General features: G+C 34.7%; 1 protein-coding gene across 1 annotated transcript in view; it reads right to left on the bottom strand.

Moving 5' to 3' along the window:
- Window positions 1–21,510, bottom strand: part of MEI4 (meiotic double-stranded break formation protein 4) — a 135,835-nt gene that overhangs the window by 33,803 nt on the left and 80,522 nt on the right. Inside the window, exon 3 of the mRNA XM_045842524.1 lies at window positions 17,413–17,544. Coding sequence (XP_045698480.1) covers window positions 17,413–17,544 — 132 coding nt within the window. The remainder of the gene's footprint in view (window positions 1–17,412; window positions 17,545–21,510) is intronic.

Below are 21,510 nucleotides of genomic sequence, written 5' to 3'. Positions count from 1 at the left end.
GCAATTACTCTATTCTTTTTTTTCAGGCTCCCCCTGTTGCTCTGCTTCACTAGGAATGTAAGCATCACAATAAAAGGGATTATCACTTTTTATTCATTTATATATATATATATATATATATATATTGATTTGCAAAGTGAAAGCATCTATATGCTGTTTTTACTCAAGACAAATGTAATATAAAAAATGTACAAAATAAATTGTAAAAACACAGATGCAATAGGCAAATGATAATACAAATCAATTAAGCATGGACACAGGCAAAACAGAAGTCAAGTTGGAAAGTTCTGAATAAGGTAGAAAGGTTTATTTCATATTAAGAAAAGTTATAAATCTACTACAAACATATATTGGTCATTTATCAACATGGCTGCAAAAAAAAAAATGAACCAAAAAAAAAAAACCCTGTCAAAAACAGGAGAATCAATGTGTCTATAATCATATTAAAATAATTTACCATTCTAAGATGATAGATGCAGAAGGCAAAAAATACATAACAGTTATTTTTTAGATTATATATACTAAAGCTCACATTATTTCCTTCCCTAATCTTTTAACAGAACTTAATTTCTATCCTGATACAGAAAATTCATGAGACATCCATACAAAGACTTGGGCCATGCTTTGAAGCTAATTCTTCTGGAAGAGACTAAACTTGAGTATTTTCACAAAGAGTAAGAATTTTCCAGACTTTGATCTGTCATAGAATTTTAATATAGTTTTCAAAGCACACTGATGTGCAGTGTCTCATATGCCTTTCACAACCCTTGAAGCTTATCTCCCAAGGTTGCTTATTTTAACAACAGCAAAAACAAAAGTGTTCTACTAGCTAGCTGTGCAATGTCAGGGTTTTGTGACTTTAGGAAAAAAAAAGCCATTTGATATCTCTGAATCTCAGCTTTATATATATATAAATACACACATATATATGTGTGTGTATACACACACACACACACACACATATATATATACACACACACTAAATATTGTATAATGAAATATGTGGACATTTAGAAAATTTATATAACTCAGTGATCCAATATTTTTCAAAGAGCTAATGTATAGTGAAAGATCCAGTCAAAGTGCAAGCCAGACAATGGATTTTAAGATGACAGAAAAGGATGAAAAGTTCATTATATGTTTTCAAATCAGTGGACACAAAGAGCAAACACATCTGGTGTTTATCATCTTCAAAATGCATTAATAATACTTGTTAGAAATGCAAGTACCAACACAGTTTTTGACTCCTTGACCACAATGAGTGGGTCTTTTTCTGCTTTGAGACTCTCAAACATCTAATTTAGAACACTGCATATGGAAGGCACTAAAAATACTTGTTGATTTTACTTACTGTTAAATTCTAAGATATATAAGTCAGATCTAAACCTTTCTCTAAACTGAAATTATTCATATTAGTTTGGTTTCAAAAGGTAGGAAGCACTCTGCCAGGTTTTTCTTAATCAAAATATATCTTAAAAGCTTTCATCCTGTTTTACAGCATATTTTAAGTAATAGCTATCCTCAGGATGATTATAGTACCATGTACAGAAAGATAAAAGATTTAAATAAGGTTTGACTTACGCATTTTTATTTTCAAAGCTTTTTTTTAAAACACTTCCCATATCCCATCAATTTCTGAAGTTTCCTGACATACGGCAAGTGAGGCTCACTTTTCTAACAAAGGGATATTTTAATTATTACAGCAAAGCAACCAAGCTCAGAAGGCATTTTTATTTGTACAGAAAAGAAACAAAACAGTGTAATGGTCAAGTTAAAGGAGAGAACTTGATTAAAACTCTAAGAATGGAATTTTATTACATATTTGAGTCCTTAATTTGCCCTTCCTATGTATAGAATTTAGATGTTCAATGATTTTTAAAAAATATCCTAGGTCCACTTACAAACAAGCAAGTTAAGTTATAGTTGAATTGGAATGTACGCCTAGGCCATTAAAGGAATAACCAGATATGTAGTAGTAGTTGTAGTAGTAGTAGTAGTAGTAGTAGTAGTAATTCACTGTTTCTGAAGCCATCATTGTTTTCTCTTTTCTCAAATCCCTACTTTCAACTTCTATAGGTACTTTTCAATAAACGTTTTAAAAGGCTAAATGAAATAGAATATATAGTATAGTTATCTCCTTAGAGGTTTAACCATTTTGTACATATTTAAGATGAAAATGAAAAAAAATATTACTTTTTACCTAATTCTGCCACTGCTTTCACATTTTAATATTAGATGTGCTCATCAAAAAAGGGTTTAAAATTCACCAGCCACATGAGATGAATGTTTATGGCAACAGTGCCTCAAATGTTAATGTAATACTGTAAAATAGCAATTCCACCAAAAAAGTCAGATTCTTAGAAATAAACTCGCACTGACTGAGAATCACAGAGGTTTTCCTGTACTGTTGAGAATCACATGAAATTATCACTGTGGAATGCTGAGCACCTCTAAATCCCTAGTCTACTGTACATTATGCACTACAGCTCTATCTATAATCACCAAGACTGTGTCCAGGACAGGCCTTGCTTCATAAATTTTCTTTGAGTTCTCATTTTTCCTTATTTGCATTCTTTGATCATCAAGCACTTCCAAGGAAATATATAAAAAGTAGACTAATACCTGTATAAAAATCTATAAGCCATAGGTTACAATTAAAGTTGTAACTTCCAAGAAGAGCATTAGCACAAATACTGAATGTGATTTTTACCAGGGTGAGCAGGAATGCAGCTCTGCTCTCGTCAGTGTACTCTTCCCAGCACCCAGGCACTGTGCTGAACCATCAGTACCCTTAGCTAACCTGAAATATTTCCCCTAAGTCCTACGGTTACTCCTGGCCCACTTAAATCCTTTCTTTTCTGTGAGGTTGTCAGGGGAGTGCCCAGCCATCTTATTTTCCTTTTTTCTTAAATCCTTTTGGACTTTCTCTCTCCATTAAAATCATAACATTCTCTATATATGAATCTATATCTATAAAATAATACAAAAATTTGTTTTGACAGCAAATACTTTACGTATATAGTCATTCAAAATACTGATTGATGATCAACTTAGGTTTGGACACTGCAGCAAGCATTACTCTTCACAATTAAACTGTAAATGCCCCGTATGCCTTGGCCTCCAGGACATTCAGCACCACGCTTGCCTCACAGTAAGAGCTCTATATATGTTAGATTAATGATGATGGAGAACAACATAGTTTGAAAGTAGCTACAGTTCACATTCAAAATAACATGGTTAATAAATGTGAACAGAAGTATTATAGCATTCTAATTGGCAGTGTGAATCATAATTATAGATGAAACTACCTTCTGGCTCTGTGACCTCTTTGAAACCCGGCTGTGCACTTAAATGTAGCAACTGCCAAATTTCCTTGAGGGAGGGGTTTAGATGGCGGCATTCAGGTTGGGAAAGGGGAGGCATGATATGGAAGACCTGAGTATGTTTCATCACAACCACAAAGCTCACCTTCCCAGAGATTCTGGCAGTTGAGCCTGTTGCCCACAACAGGGGCCTTAACACTATACTTTCAACCCACCCTTTCTTCTCTACTTTTAATCTAAAGTATTTTCATTCTTTCATGGATTTATCCAGATGCTATGTGCTCAGCACTTTTGTAGGCACTGATCAAAATGTCAGGCACCTATTAGGCCCTTTCCTCCTGCTTTACATGCTGTGTCATCTTGAATGATTTCCTGTGCCCCTTGGGTGAACCGTGTAAGGCTCCCGACAAACAATTTCTTGGCCTAGTTAATTGCAATGAACCTCATACCTACTCTGTAGCCAACAGCTAGAAGTTCCCAATTCTAAAGTCTGAAATGCTGAACTTCCACATGCACTACAACTTTGCTTCTTTGTGTTTCTTTCAGTCCTGGACTTGTCACTTGACACCCCTAGGCCATCCAGAACACCTTTATCATTGTACTTTTTAATTGCTTTTGTTTTTTTCTACCAGGTTTATTGTGACATAACTGACATGTAACTCTGTATTAGTTTCAAGTGTTTGGCATAATGATTTGATATGCATCTATATTGTGAAATGATTACCACAGTTAGTTTATTTAACATCCATCACCACACACAGTTACAAAGGCTTTTTTTTATCTTATGATAACAAATTTTAAGGTGTACTCTCTTTAGCAACTTTTAAATATTACCATGTAGTATTATTAACTATAGTCACGATCCCCTAAATTACACCCCCCAGAATTTATCTTATAACTGGAGGTTTGTATATTTTGCCCTCCTTCAGCCATTTCCCCCACTCCTGGAAGCTACCAATCTGTCTCTGTTTCTGTGAGTTTAGTTTTTTAGATTCTTCATATAAGTGATATCATATGGTATTTGTCTTTCTCTGTATGACTTATTTCACATAGTATACTGCTCCCAAGGTCCAACCATGTCACAAGTGGCAATATGTCATTTCTTATTTATGGCAAAATAGCATTCCATTGTATATGTGTTTGCATGTATGTATGCATCACATTTTCTTTATCCATTAACCCACAGATGGCCACTTAGGTTGTTTCCATCTCTTGGCTATTGTGAATAATGCTTCAGTAAACATAGGAGTGCAAATATCTCTTTGAATTCCTGATTTTGTTTTTTTTTTGGATATATGAGGTCTCTCCAGAAGACATCCAGCCATGTAATATAAAAACAGAAACACTTACTGAAGAAGATACAAGATAAAACACTGTAGTTAGGAAAATGATGCCTCAGTTCCCTTCAAAGTAGGCACCTTGGTACCTCACATAGTTCTCCCAATCACCATCAGCTTCCCCATCATATTTTCCTGAATTTCATCAATGGTCTGAAGTTTCTTCTCTTTCAAGACTGATTTTAGTTTTGGGAAGAACCAGAGGTGGCAGGGTGCCACATCTGGGCTTCAGGGGTCTGAGTCACCTACGTGATTTGATGTTTTTCCAAAAACCTCTTCACAAGACATGGTGCATGAGTGAATGCATTGTTGTGATGAAACTGACAATCACTAGTTGCCCATAGCTGTGGCATTCTGAACCATCTGAATAGTTTTCATAGAGGAATGTTCAAGCTTAATACAAAATTTGATGCACATTTATTGCAGATTTGTTGCTCTACTTACACAGTCATTTTGAATGCAATAGCCACAAAGCACACATACTCAATGGTGTGTACTGTCCCCACTGACTAGCACAGTGAAATCATTGTTCATGCATGCACATTCCAGTCCACTCCCCTTGGCTGCCAGGTTACATCGATGTGGTACAAACCATTCTTGTTATATTAAAAATGACTGGAGTTTCTCCAGACAGGCCTCATATACCCAGAATTAGAATGGCTGAATCATATAGTAGTTCTATTTTTAAGTTTTTGAGGAACTTCCATAGTAGCTGCCCCAATTTACATCAACAGTACACAGAAGTTCCATTTTGTTCATATCCTTGCCAAACCTTGTTATCTCTTGTCTTTTTAATGACAGACATTCTAGAGGTTTGAGAAAGTATCTCTCATCATGTTTTTGATTTCCCTTTCCCTTATTATAAGTGATATTGAGCACTTCTTCATGTACACATTAGCCATTTGTATATCTTTGGAAAAAAGTCTCTGTAGTTCCTTTCCCTATTCTTTAATTAGATTTATTTTTTACAGTTGAATTGTATGAGTTCTTTATCTCTTTTAAATATTAGCCCTTTATCATATATATGATTTGTAAATATTCTATTCCATTCCACAGGTTTCCTTTTCAATTTGTTGATGGTATTCCTTTGCTGTGCAAAAGCTTTTTAGTTTGATGTAGTCCCACTTGTTTATTTTTGCTTTGGTATTCTTTGCTTTTGGTGTCAATCCATTTCTTTCTATATCCTTCAATAAGTACTTTTTAAAGTACCAAATATGTACCACGTGTATCTCCAGGTTTTCAGGAAAGTATAGTCACACATTAGTCTTTTTCCTTGAAATCATACTTTTTAGGCATTCAAAGGATTTCTGCATAAAGTAGATGTAATGAGGAGATGTAGATTCCAATGTTCTTTTCTTTAATTTTCTTCTTTTTAATTGTGAGTGAATCACAGCTTAGAAAACAAGTGGTGTGTGATTCAGGGTCAGTGAGAACTAAGGATTATGGTTTGCTTCACTTCTATTTCAAGTGAAAAAGTCCTCATTTAATACACACATTTTTTCATAGGCAAGTTAGAAAAACAGAACAATGGATAAGATATTTTTACTAAATTTGGTACAAAGAAAAAGACACATAAAATAATACTGGATTATAATTATCTCCAATAAAATGTGTTCATATCTATCATACAAAGAGAGCAGTAGGAAGGACAGGGGTGCTCCTTGCCCATGGAGATGAGAGAATACTTCACGGAAAGCACTGGATTTTAATTGCCTCTGAAAATTGTTCAGAAAAAAATATGATTTTACTTGGCACAGGAAACAAAATAAAAACAATTAGGAAAAGACATATTATTAAAATACTTATGTAATTTTCTTATGATACTGAAGTGACTGACTCTGATGATTTCTATCAGTACTGACAGATCTTATCAGTATTGGCTTATCTTATTTTATTGGCTTACTGACAGCCAATAAAACTGTAGCAATACATTCTAATGCTTATGGGAAAAAGAAGTAATCATATTTAATTGACATTTTATTGCTAGCATAGCCAAATACAGAGGAAAGAACTGGCTTAATTTTCTGTACTTCCTGAAAACTTCTCTTGAATTAATTGTAGTCTAAAGCAAAGGAGTGCTGTGGCAGCAGCTGCACACCTGGTCCCTCCACAGCTGTTGCCCCCGCATGTGCACAGTGACTTCTCGAGCTCAGAAATGCTGCATTCCCTGTCCAGTTGCCAGAGAGATATGTTTCTGTCCAAGCTTTTGCTGCCCTCAGGCACTGTATAGTTCCTTGAATGGCACTGCCACAGATCAGATCCCAGAGATGAAAGAGGGAAAAAATGGAAAACATATTCCATTTGGTGTTTTTGTTTAAATTTTGTCCTCAAAAATTCACATGCTGTTTTTTTAAAGCTTCAGAGTCCTCAATTTTTTTTTTTTTGTATTTTTTCCCATGTTTTTAGTTTAATCAGCAGGAGGGAGAGAGAGACTACAGTGGCTTATTCTGACCCTTTCAGCATCCTAAGTCAAAGTTTGGGTTTGGAATTTTAAGAATTTAAAATGTTATTATGGAAAAGCAGAATTATAAACAAGCATAATTTATTTCATACTGTCCAATGACACATCTTTCAACCATCTTCAGGTGCTCAGTGCCACAGTCACTCAAGGACATTCAGACATCACAACCACACTAATTTTGGTATCTCTTCCAAGTGTCTCCTAAATATTTGTCCAAGATTTATGCTGAAAGGAGGATGAACATTACAAACTTACATTCCTTAAGTAAAACAAAAATCTTTGTGGTTTTACTCTATTGAAGACAGAACCCATACCTGTCTTCTATAGAATATGGTTTAGGAACCATCAGTTGTCAAACATAATATTTGGAAAACTGTTCTTGAAAATGGTTCTGATATCATTAATTTTTAATAAATGCATATTAAATGGCAGTGAATTTTTGTATTTTAAGCTATATATCTTGTTAAATAGTAACAATAATAGCAGCTAATATCCACTGGGCACTTACAATATAAATTTTGCTAAATGAAGACATTATTTAATGAGACCCACAAAAACTATAACTGATAATGCTATTGTTGTCAATATTTTAAGAGGAGAAAATTTGACACTTAAAAGGGATATTATTTTTATTTAATCTTTAAATATTTATATATTTATTTCTAAAAGCTAAGGACATCTAAAACATTACTGAAATAATATTACACCTAACAAAAATAACTCTTCAGTATCATCATACAGTGTACAGCTTTCCCCAACTGTCTCATAATTGATTGTATTATCTGGTCTGTAAATCAGGTTACAAATATGATTCATATATAGCAGGAACTGGCGAACCATTTTTGTAAAGAGTCAGATAGTAAATCTTTGACACTTTTCAGAGCATATAGCCTCTGTTGGAACTACTCAACTCTGTTGTTTTAGTACAAAAACAGCCATAAACAAGGCATAAATGAATAGGCATGGCTGGGTCACCCCCAAAACTTACAAAAGCAGGTGGCAGGCCAGATTTGGCCCAAAGACCACAGCTCATCAATCCCTGACATACACCAACAAGTTAATGTCTCTTTAGTCTCTTAAAGTACAGGCTTCTCCTTCACTTCTTTCTCCTTGCTCTTCTCATTATAATGCAATCTACTTGTTGAAGAAAATGAGTTGCTTTTCCTGTACAGTTGTATTCCTCTACATGAGGATTTTACCAAGTGTACCCTCATGGTTAATTTAACATGTTCCTCTGTTCTGTACTGCCTATACATTTCATTCTGGAGCCTTCAGGTTTGATTTGTAGATAAGACAGACTACTTCAGAGGTCACATGGCATTTTAACCTGGCATGTGATTTCAAAGCTCATGCTCTTAGGCACAGTGATTTAACTTGGAGGCTTTTCTTAAAAAGATCTAGCCTCTATGTGGCAAATGTCCTAGTTAACTTTCACCTTTATTGCCAGTTGAGCTTACATATTTTCTTATTAAGCAGCAGCTTTAGAAAGACTTTCAACAATGTAGAAATGTTTCCAGGAGTGTCCAGACTTTTGGCATATTTGGGCCACACTGGAAGAAGAGCTGTCTTGGGCCACACATTAAATACACAAACACCAATGAAAAAAATCGCATAAATGTTTTAGATAAATTTATGACTTTGTGTTGGGCAGCATAGCTATTCTGAGCGGCATGCGGCCTGTGGGCCACGGGGATGGACACCCCTGGTAGACCAATCATGTACATTGGAGAATTTTAAGCCTTGTTTAATCCTTACCTAATATTTCATTATTTGCATCAAGAACACTGATAAAGGAGAAGTGTCACTAATCTAAAACAGAGGTCAGTATCAGGATTTTCTCCTAGGTTCTTGTCAAACAAAAATGACCACTAATCTCTATGCTGTCCACTTGAGCACAGTTTGCTGTAAATTCTGTTCTCCCTGATGGACTGCTGCTAATGAGCCCGGCTTTCTAGATCTTACTACAATCAAAATATGTATACTTTCAGAAAGTAATGTAGTTCCCCTCTCAACTGAAATGGGTCAGCTGTTTCTTGCTCAGAGCGATGATTATTTTTCTCTTTATCTTATTAAAATATTTATAGTATCCTATATTTTGCCCTGATAAAGAAAATAAGTTTACTTTGGAGAAAGTATATACAAACTCATTCCAGACTTAGAATCTTTAACTTGCATGTTCTGTTTTTATAAATGAGTCACTTGTCTTTTTAACTTACTAAATAAAATAAAAGCTATCTATAAAGCAAAAATACTTTCTGATGTGAGCAGCAGAATGTTTTAGTTTTTCTTCTGTTAATATGCTTTCATTCCAATTTTAAAAATCTATTTTTATGTAGAAATTTCATCTACTTTGTAAATACTAGGCTTCTGAAGTATTTAATATAAATATGTGCATAATACTCTAAACGCAGATTTCACCTCATCCTTATCAGTATTCCAAAGCATTATTCATTTTTAATAGCTTGGCTACTGTACCCAACAACATGCTGATTAGATAAAGGTATGAACTCTATAAACGAGAAAAACACTTCTGTAAAATTTCCATTAAAAACTGAGATTTCATTTTAAATTAATACAGTTCTGATATGAAATGAGACTTTTTCTTTTAGAATCTGTTTTATACTTTTAATTCTGAAATATTTTTTTAACATAAAAATATTTCATGATGCAAAAACACATAGCTCTTGGTACAGACAATACAAGGTAGGTTATAGTTTGTATGGAAAATAATATAATAATTAATAAATAACACAAGAATAAACTGTTTCACATACAACTGTAAATCTACTTTTACCCACCCTGTATATTTTCTACATCTATTAATATTTTCTCATATTTACTTCAGATTTTGAATCTTTAAAAGAAATTTTGAAAGTATGGATATACTGAAAGAGTGCCTCGTGTGTGTGTGGTGTGTGTGTGTATGTATGAACAGTTTTGTATATATAATTTTCAAGACTGTATATTTGAGTATCTTTCCTTCTTGGACACTTCATTCTTCTTTGTAACTCAACATGATGTTTTCAAAAGTTATCACTGTTAATACAGGAAGACCTAACATTCATTTTAACTGCTACAGGATATTCATTTTTGATATAACACGCCCAGCAATCTTTTAAAAATAGATACTGTTACTTCCAATTTTTGACTATTACAAAAATATTAAAATCTACAATCTTATACAGGACTCCTCTGTACAGAGATAGTAGGCCTGCTGTATCTTAGAGGATATACATCATTAACTTTACCCAGTGATAAATTCCATTTCCCCCAAACACTAACACCTGATATTGATGTGAAGTTAACTTTAAAAAAAAACTGTCAATCTAGCCAGTAAATCATGAAACATCTCACTCTTTTGTAATTTTCCATTTCCCTGGTACTGCTGAGGTTGAGCCTCACGTTGGTTTTCCTTTCGTATTTCCTCTTCTATTAAACTGCCGTTTCCCATTGTTAGTTACTTTTCTATTGGCTTGCTTATCTCTTTTTCTTATCAGTGCATAGTTCATTACATAACCTAGTATTCATCTTTTATTTGTTATAAGTCACATATTTTTTAAGGAAATAGCATATTTCCTATTTACCATAAACCTATTTACCTAATACCACAAACCTAAATACCATAAACCTATTTACCATGTCAACAATTGAAATACACATTCTTAAAGCAATTTTCTTTCTCAGATTACTCAGTCCCATAAATATCTCTTAGCACAGTGGTTTTCAACTGAAGTGCTCCAAGTATTTTTAAAACATGCAATACCTGACTATTTAGTTAGGGGTACAGACCTCTTTTCCCTTAGATAGTCAAATTAAAACATGACAACAGCCAACCCAAAAATAACTGTCAGGTGTGAATGAATCAAAATTATCCCTATTTTTTGGTTAGACTGGCCAAAAAAAATATTTTTTGGTGTGCCACAGAATTTTAGATGTGTTCCATGAAATGAAAAAGGTTGAAAATTGCTCCCCTAGCACACAGAGGCTTCGGGAACTTGACAGCAAGTTGGAAGGAAGAAGATAAAGCTGGTGGTACAGACTCGGGCTGTGCCCAGGGGAATGAAAAGGAGGCTGATGACGAGGACTGTCTCCTCCTCATGTGGATCTCCTGCTAGTTGCTCTTAGGAGGAAATTTCATCTATTAAATGTTCTAAGTAGAAAGTTGCTAGCTAAAGAATTACTTATATTAAATAGACTCACCTATGAAACATTGCTTCATGGAGATGGCCATATAAGCTGTAAAATTATCTGGGTTTAAAGTGGAGATCTGGAACAACTTAAAGCTCCTTTACTGTAAGAAACACCTCCAAAATCTCACTTGAGGACCTCACAAGTTTTTTGAGGACAGAGATAATGTCTCAAAACAAGGAACCTGGGAACCACACAAGATGTCCCACATCTCTTTCTACTTCCTCTGTGCCCTGAGATTGCCCTTCTCTTTGAAATTATTAGTAAAGCGAGTAATGAGTAAGATCTCTCAGATTCATACGGTTTAATCCAATTGTGACTTTACTCAGTGTCGGCAGCTATTTTGCCAGGGCTGAGCCTTGAGGCCCCCACCGGAACCTCTCTATTGTCTACCTTGTGCCTTGTTCTGGTCTTTCTCCTATCTCATTTTACTTGACAGAAACTTTCTGTTGATTTTAGCTTCTTCATAAAATGCTATCTTGGCCACCTTCCAACCAGCCCCTGCCTCAAGGGAACTGGTTGGTTAATGAGGCCCAGACTGGAGCTAGGACTGGAGTAATGATTCTTTAGTATTGATATAAAGATAAATTAATTATTCATGCTTCGTTTTCCATGTTACCTTTCCACATGAACAAAACACTACTTTTGTTAAAATCTGAAAATAAAATACACTAATAAATCAGCTTTCAGTAGTAGAAAAATTTAGTGATGCCTGATCATAAGGCCAAAATCATCTGTGAAAATCACATACCATCCAGGCATCTAGAGAAATCTGTAAACTTATTAATAAAATTCTCAAAAACAAAACAGAATTTGCTAAAAACAAGTCTTTTTCTTTTTATAGAGATAGTCACACCCTGGCTTTCCTAGATAAGGAAGCTGCTTAAATCTTATCTAAAAAGAAGAAAGCCACTTAAAGAAGGAATTACAAAATTTTGCAACACTGTCCCAATGGCATAATAATTGAGAAATTAAAAGTCAATGTCTTGATTTTGTTCTCAGTTTTCTAACAGCCAAAAAGGAAGGCATTTAGAAAATCAATATGCCAGCAGTCTATGAAATCCTGCAGGGACCACCTTTTCAAAGCTATTTTCATAATAAATAGAAAACCAAGGTAATTTTGTCACAAGATGTTAAATATACAGTAATCATCAGGAAAAAATTCTGTCACTCTAAAAATAATGATAGCTACTAAGTCTTATTTTTTTAATCCTCACCTGAGGATATATTTGTTGATTTTAGAGAGAGAGGAAATAAGAGAGAGAGGAAATAAGAGAGGAAGAGAGACACACAGACAGACAGATGGACAGACATTGATGTGAGAAAGAAACATTAATCAGCTGCCTCCTGTATACTCCCTGACCAGGTACTGGACCACAAGCTAAGTATGTGACCCTGCTGGGAATCAAACCTGCAACCTTTTGATGTACAGGATGATGCTTCAATCAACTGAGCTGCCCAGCCAGGGAAAACTCTTAATTTTAATCAATTGATAAAGAAAAGACTCCAAACAGGGTAATACAAAATACATATTTGTCAAGATATTAGTGAAGTTTTATCCTCAGCATTATATAAACAATTTTTCAAGACCCAAGAAAACAGCTTCAAATAAACACAGCTATAACAAAGGATGACAAGATAATACACATACACTTTCTCAAAGATCTGGTTCACAGTAGATTATATATGAAGGATATATTGAAATCAACAAATATGTTATCTACAATAATTTTGCTTCTACAGATAATAAGTGGGACAATATATATACCAGTTGCAGAAGGCAAATTAAAATATAAAACAGTGACAGTGAAATACAAAGAACTAAATTGGTCATTCAGTAATGGAAAATATGTATAGTTTATCTTCCAGACTCTGGAGTCGGACTTGCTAGGCTCAGTAACCTGGTGATGTTTACTGTGACTCTGGGCTGGCTATTTAAACTATCTAACCCTGATCCTAGCACTACTTCACTGTATAGTTGGGAGAATTAAATGACATTACATAAAAATTACAATTAATAGTTATATACTTTTAATAAAAAAGTATATGTGAAACCCTTTTTTACATAAACATATATGAAATGTTAAGAATAGTATTTAACAGCTATAATATATATTATTTTTATGTTGTAATTTCCTATTTTTCCCCTCATTATTCGTGTTTTCTTTTAACATATTTATAATAGCTATTTTGGTACTTGCATGCTGATTCCACTAGTTCTGCCATTTCTGTTCTATTTTCACTAACTATTTTTTCCTCATGTTTATGAGTTGTACATTCTTACTTCTTTACATGTTGTGATTTCTGAATGGCTACTAGACACAGAACTGAGGTTCTGTGTTATATTGTTCTAGCTGGCAGTCAATATATCTGTGAATCAGCAAGATCCTCTCAAGGCTTGTTTATAAGCTTTGTTAGAATCCATCTAGAATGGACTATATTATCCCAGGACTATAAATCTCCTGCTAGGTGTGACCATTATTGCTAAGGTGTGACCTATTAGGGTCTCCCTTGAATGCCCAGTATTAGATAAGGTATTGCCAATATGCCTGGATAGAATTAAGATGGCCTTAAGCACTATGTGAGCTCTGCCATTGTTGAGCTCAGGGCTTGTTCGCAGTAGTTCTTTACTAAGTAGTTTTTCTTCACTTGGCCTTGTGAAGTGTCCTTCTGTACACGTGCAGGTTAGTATTCAACAAATAATCAACAAACCTCTATACATTTCTTGATCTCTTCCTCTTCACAGTTTTCTTCTCTCCATGATGCTGACATCGGTGCTCCTGAGCTCCTATGTCTGCCCCTTCAGGTCAGGAAGCTGCTATGACTTGGCTGGGCTCCACCTGTGCTGGTCCAGAAAGGGCCCCAAACCAAAACTGGAGCCCATCACAGGGCTCACATCATGTTTCCATATCTTTACAACCACAATTCAGTATTGCCTTTTGTCTTTAATTCTCTAACTCATATATGTGTTCAGATTTTTTGCTATTGGGAAGGATACTGTTAACAGTAAATTTTCATGACTTTTAAAATTATTTTCCAGACTTTCTGAGAAATTGTATTAAAATAATTAGACATTTTATATACATTCTCTAATACATCATCTTTATATGCCAATCTGGAATACAAATCACCAATAAGAGTTGAATGTAGTTAATTCAATAAAATCAAGTTCTGAAATATCTCCATGAATCAGTTTCAGAAAATGACTTAATTTTTATATCAGAGGTCAAAATCCATACAGCAGTAACCTCTATATCCAACAAAAGACTAAATAAATTAAGAAACAGGAATATAATAAAATATTTTTGAGTCCCTAAAAAAATAACATTTTCTTAATAAGAAAGCAGAATACAAAACAATGTACTACATAATATCGGTATTTTGGGGGAGCAAATAACTCTAAGAGATATACAATTTGAAGTATGATGTTCATATTTATATTTTTATATTTTTTTCTGCAAAATCCACATTATATATAATAAGGATATATTATTTATATCTGACAAAATTTTTAAACCACTTGGGCTTGAGATTTATAATAACCATCTAACATATATATTAAAGTCAAACTTGTCTTATTTTTTGTTTGATATTTACCTTTCCCATTCCACCTTACTTTTCTGAGTCCTTTTTCTGTTTCTAACTGTGATTTCATGATAGCCATATAGTGATATTCCTCAGATTTCAATGTATAATCCTTTCTTTTCTCTCAAGTTTTAGTTTCATATTTCTATCTGTCTACATTTACATTACTTCAATGTTTCCTTAACTTCAAAATATCCAAACTCAACTTACTTGGTTTACAAATAAGCACTCCTTCTCAGCTACCTAATTCTTTTCAATGGTAACATCTTCCCTAGCTCTTAGTTTCACAATATTAATGTTTCCACTGATTCTCCTCTCTCTTTCTCATTAAATCTTTCCTTGAATCCTTTGGACAACACCTCTTATATCCAGTGATTACTGCTGCTTGTGGAAGATTTATTGCAGTGAATGTCCTAAATAAATGGCCTCCCTGTAATCATGCTCTTTGCCTTACTCTGACTCCATCACTTACCAGCATGTTACTGAATCTCTTATCCTTTTATGTAAGGGACACCTTGGACTGACTACATCAATAGTAATTCTATCATCCTTTTGCAGTGAAAAAGCTGAAAAAACAAAGAACTACACTTTCTATACTTCCTCACTGCTAGGGTTCTGAATATGTTGTTGGTTCAGAAACAAATGCACTCACAAAGACTTTGTAGTTGAAACTGATTCACAGAGTGAGACAAGTACAGGACATTCATTTGGCAGTTTACAATACAGCCAGGCTGTTTTCTGGACCCTCTGTGGCAGCAGCTTCTTGATTCAGCAGGCAGCTTACAGGCCATTATGGCAAAGACAGCATTTCCTTTGGTAGCTAAATTCTGCTGCGTGGTTATGGGAGTCATTCATGAAAGCAAGGCCTGGAGTCTCTTCAGCTCTCCCTACAATTCCATAGCTATTCATGCGTCGTTTTAGACATCAGTTGGCTGAAGTTAACTAATAGTTTTCTTGTCTTTGAACAACAATACTAACATCTTGATAGGCTATTAGAAGAATTGGTAGGGAAAGTGCATGTAAAACATGTTAACACATATTACCAGCAGAAAAGTAGTTACTGTTCTTGTATTATCTTAGCGGCATAACAATCAGAAAGCCAGGGTTTGAGTTACATCTTTAGCATATGTTCTTTCTGACATCTTGGTCAAGTTGCTTAACTGCTCTAAGGTTTGATTTATCTGTAAACTAGGTAAAATTATAACTGCTTCATGGAGTTTTGTGAAAACTAAATAAAATTTCTTTTCTGTAGATTGTTATTCTCCACACAGATAATCTCATTAGATTAAACTAATTTCCCACAGTACTTCCTGTTTTTAAATGCCATGACCTCACCTGTTTCCTCAGAATCCTTGACACACATTTTTACAAAGTCACCTGGTGCCTCTATATTCTGTTATTCTCTCTTTTCAGCTCAAAGGCATTTTTCAAGTTATTCCTTTCCCATGAAGTCTTTCAGGGACTTGTAACCTACCTTGATCACTTCCTTGATCCTGGAGTTCCTGCAAGCAGCATCATGTGATTTAACACTTCCTTTTTTCCCCAATTACTATATATGCCTTATTTCTTTCTCAAATTGATTGTTAGGTCCTTGAGATTGGCAGCAATTACTTTAAAAAATTATCTAACAGAATTCTTAAGAGAGTTTATCATTTAGTAGTCACTTGAAAAATTTTCCAACTGGATGATTTACCAAGTTATACAGTGAATTCAATTAGGTTATATAATATCTTTGGAATACGTCATGAAATATAGAGAACTTAGATAAAAGAACTTGGTTAAAAGCTACTTGGAATTACATACATATGTTTTTATTATTAATTTTCCTCTTTACCAAAACATTCTACCTGCCTCTGATTTCCTTTACTTGCATTTAATTCTACCACAGAAATAACAATAATATTAAATGAGCTAACAAAATGTATATATAATATACCAGTGTCAACAGTAAAATATGGGAATGACTGCTGCTCCTCAGACATATTCATCAACAGTGATATAAGACTCGGCACATATAAAAGGGCTTAGAACCCTGGTTTTCAGCCTCGGGTACACACTGGAATCACCTGGACAGCCTTAACCACAGAGACCTCCAGGTAATATGAATGGTATTTAGCTTGGCAACAAGATATTTAAACGTTAGCCAGACCGTTCTCACAAGCAATTAGGAAAAAGAACCCTGGTCAGAGGCTGCTCTGAACTCAGCACCCTTTCCTCTTACTGCTTTGCTATAGGCACATGCTGCCTGTGTGGAGATTTCAGGCCACTCACCTAAGCATTCAGTTGCTGTCACCAGGGGCACTACTGATACATACATACAAGTACAGATGACAAGATGCTATTACTTTGAAAACTATTTTCTGAACTATCTTTCTATAATTTCAGTAGGCAGTAACAATATTCATATACATTAGAAATAAGGTAATAATTAAAATACCAGATTTGCAAGAAGCATGGAGACAAGGAGGAAAAGCCTACAGCTGTATTAACAATAAAGGAAAGTTATAGTTTCAAGTACCTGATTGATGGCATCCAGATCATCAATGAAGCTATTTACTTCTGATAGAAGCAGAGATATTACAGATTTTCTTAACAAGCTGCAATTTCCCAGGGTTAACAGACTCTGAGAGACATAATGCTGTACCTGAAACTGAGGATAAAAATGAATAGCTTTTTACTTTTAAAAAAATATATTTTAAAATTTATTTTTAGAGAGAGAGGAAAGGAGGGAGAGAGGGAGACATTGATGTGTGGTTGCCTCTCACATACTCCCTACTGTGGACCTGGCCCACAACCCAGGCTTGTGCCCTGACTAGGAATCGAACTGGCAACCCTTTCATTTGCAGGCCACACTCCATCCACTGAGCCATACCAGCAGGGGCAGGTTTTCACTTTTTATCAAGTTAGGTTAAAATACAGGGACTGGCAAAAATAACACCTCTGTTTTTAACAAAATCTTTTATTACAAAATCATAAGCACGTAATTCTGTAACATAACAATGTCACACTCAAGCACACCACATATTTTAGGTGAAATGTTCAAATTAAAACTATAAATTATCACACCCATATTATTACCCTACCAACCACACTCAAGCAGGCATTAGTTCTGCTGGACACTATGTATTTAGTGGGCATTTTCTAAGACTTCACTACTAAGCTCCATGCTGTGGGGAGTACAAAAAGTGTCAACATAATTCTAGGTCAGTCTCAAGAAAAAGTATGAAATAGATAAGTCATAATAATTAATAAAAATGTATGCTGCAATTAATACTTTGAATTGCATAACAAGGTACTAAAATGGAAATTTTAGCTAAGTATCAAAAGAGGATGTAATCATTTAAATGGTAAGACTTCATAGAGAATGAATAAAGAGATGACAAAGCAAGACTCTTAAGCCTGTAGCCACTAGATATAGATGTGTGTGTGTGTGTATGTAAATGTAGCTATATAGATATAAAAAAGTGTGAAAGAGAGAAGTTTGGAGGTGTCGGTGGGGGAGCTATTGATGTACTATTGTGTCCCACCTCCACACTGGAGAGGGACAGATGGGAGGGAGGACTTCTCTATTCCCAAGTCAAAAGCTAGGTACTTTAGAGTGAGGAGGAAAAAAAATGAGAGGCTGTAAGTTTTTACTTAGAAGCAAAAGTACTCACCATTAAATAAAATAAAAAGAACAGTGGGAGACAATAAACTATTTCACATATAGTTATTAGGGAAAAAGCCACTAGGGAAAAAGCCACTATATAACTGTAGCTGGAAATTCTTTAAATATATTCTTTAAAATAGCTGGGATAAAGGAGGCTTCAAGGAGAATCTCGAACCCAGAAACAGCATCTACCTTGTGATTGTTCCATATGAACTTAAAAAGCATATTAAGAAGACACTGATTTTATATATAAAATGTTTAAATGATTAACATACTTAAATGAAACATGTCTCTGGTGAACTTTAGGGAATGTAGATTATTTCTCAAATTGACATATTAATGATGTATTTTAACTTAAAATTAATCAATGACAATAAGAAAGTTAATGGATTATAGAGTTCAAAAGCAATTTTTATTAGAATTCTGGACATGCATAACTAGCTATTAAGTTTTCTTTTTTTGTAGGAAAAATATTTTTTAGTTTTTTAAGTTGTTGTTCAATTACAGTTGTCCTGATTTTCCCCCATTATTCTCCCCTGCCCTACCCACCCCCCCACCTTTCATTTTCAATTCTTGCTCCCCCATTGTCTTTGTCCATGTGTCCTTTATACATGTTCCTCGACTTGACCTTCCCCTTTTTTCCTCTGCTATGCCCTTGCCCCCTTCCCTCTGGTCACTGTCAGTTTGTTCTTTATTTCCATGTCTCTGGTTCTATTTTGCTCACTTGCTTTTTGTTCATTAAGTTCCTATTATAGGTGAAATCATATGGCATCTGTCTTTCACTGCCTGGTTTATTTCACTTAGCATAATGCTCTCCAGTTTCATCCATGCTCTCATGAAGAGTGGGGGGTTCCTTCTTTCTCTTTGCTGCATAGTATTCCATTGTGTAAATGTACCACAGTTCTTTGATCTACTCATTTTCTCATGAGCATTTAGGCTCTTGCCAGTAGTTGGCTATTGTAAATAGTGTTGCTATGAACACTGGGCTGCATAGGTTCTTTTGAATTCATGTTTCAGGATTTTTAGCGTATAATCCCTGAAGTGGAATTGCCAGGTCAAAAGGCAGTTCCACTTTTAGTTTTTTGAGGAAATTCCATACTGTTTTCCACAGTGGCTGCACCAGTCTGCATTCCTACCAACAGTGTACTAGGGTTCCCTTTTCTCCACAATCTTGCCAGCATTTATTGTTTGTTGATTTGTTTATGATGGCCATTCTGATTGGTACAAAGTATATTTCACTGTGGTTTTAATTTGCATCTCTCTGATGGCTAGTGATGCTGAGCATCCTTTCATATATCTCTGGGCCCTCTGTATGTTCTTGTTGGAGAGGTATCTGTTCAGGTCCTTTGCCCACTTTTAATTGGATTGTTTGTCTTTCTGGAGTGGAGTCCTATGAGTTTTTTTATACATTTTGTAGATCAAACCCTTGTCTGAGGTATCATTGGCAAACATGTTTTCTCGTACACTTGGTTCCCTTTTCATTTTGCTGATATTTTCTTTAGCCAGGCAGAAGTTTTTTAATTTGATGTATTCCCATTTGTTTATTTTTTCCTTTATATCCCTTGCTCTAGTGGACATATTGGTAATAATTTTCTAAATCAACTTACCAACTTAATAATAAAACCATATCAATATATTACCATAGAAATCAGTTATTTATCTTGTTATTTCTTGAATATGTAATTGGCTAAGACTCACACCCTTTATAACTCTCCAGTACCACTTACTATTTTCTTATTTTTTATATTTTTGTTTGCATCTGAAAGAAAGTACTCTTTATCTAGAGTACTCTAAGCTCTAAGGAACCTCTGTTGGGTATTTTGCTAATGCTCTAAATGTTTACTTATCTTAGGTTTCTTTATGGGATAACTTAAAGTGAAGAAAAAGTTTACAGTAAAATAAAAGGGACTATAGTGACTGAGCTAGGTCTGCAGAAGCTGAATCCATCCCTGCTTGAGTCAAACCCAGCCCCACTGCTTATTGACTTATATTAGCAAAATACCTAAGCTTTTATGCCTCAGGTTCTGCATTTGAAAAATGGTGACTGACATAACATGTACAACAATTTTAGGAAGTAGGTGCTAAGACAATAGAAAATGATTAACATAGTGCCAGACATCTAGTTAGTGCTCAATAGGTTTAAAAGTTATATCATAGGAGGATAATATAAAAGCATTGAAGTTTATATAAGGTTAATTCACTGACCCTTGAAAAGTTAAATACTGTAAATGAAATCTGTTTTTCTAGAGGTAGTAGAGTCCTGTTAGAGAACATTGCTGAGAATAAAATTTCATCAGAGAGATTTTCCATAATATAGCTGTGAACTTTTGTCTCCCCAATGTGACTGAAGTTCATGTGAGAGCAAAAACTAAGTATATAATCATTAGGTAATTAAAATTTTGTGAACAATTTTATAACAATGGCCTTTCTTGTTCCTTACATCTTAATTGACACTTGCCTTTCTGTAAATACAGTGGAACTTTTGAGAGAGGCTGATAAAAAGGCCAGGGCTCAAATAGCAGTATACTCGAGGCTATTGTGGTGGACACCATGGAAGAACTCGTCAAATACCCATGCCATCATTATCTGTTTTAATACATCCTCCTGTATTTCAGGAGCTGGAGAGCCAGAACTAAATTTTCCCAGTTTCCTTTGTAATTGGGGTTTTCGGTATGATTTGCATTCTGCCAATCAGATCCAATCATTTGAGACCCTGATTTAGAAGAGACACTGAAGAGAAGCAGGGCACAGGGCATGCATTTTGTTGGTGCAAATTGTGGTAGAGGTGGTATGGTTCTCGCTCATCCTGCAGCTGTTCAAAGGCTTTTGTAAATTCTTTTTTTTTAAAGATTTTATTTATTTACTTTTTAGAGAGGGAAGGGAGGGAGGGAGGGAGGGAGAGAGAGAGAGAGAGAGAGAGAGAGAGAGAGAGAGAGAGAGAGAAACATCAATGTGCGGTTGCTGGGG

Source organism: Phyllostomus hastatus, unplaced genomic scaffold, assembly GCF_019186645.2.
Source record: "Phyllostomus hastatus isolate PE091 unplaced genomic scaffold, TTU_PhHast_1.1 phas_contig_40, whole genome shotgun sequence".
Lineage (NCBI taxonomy): Eukaryota > Metazoa > Chordata > Mammalia > Chiroptera > Phyllostomidae > Phyllostomus > Phyllostomus hastatus.
This window is presented reverse-complemented; position numbering and strand designations above follow the sequence as displayed.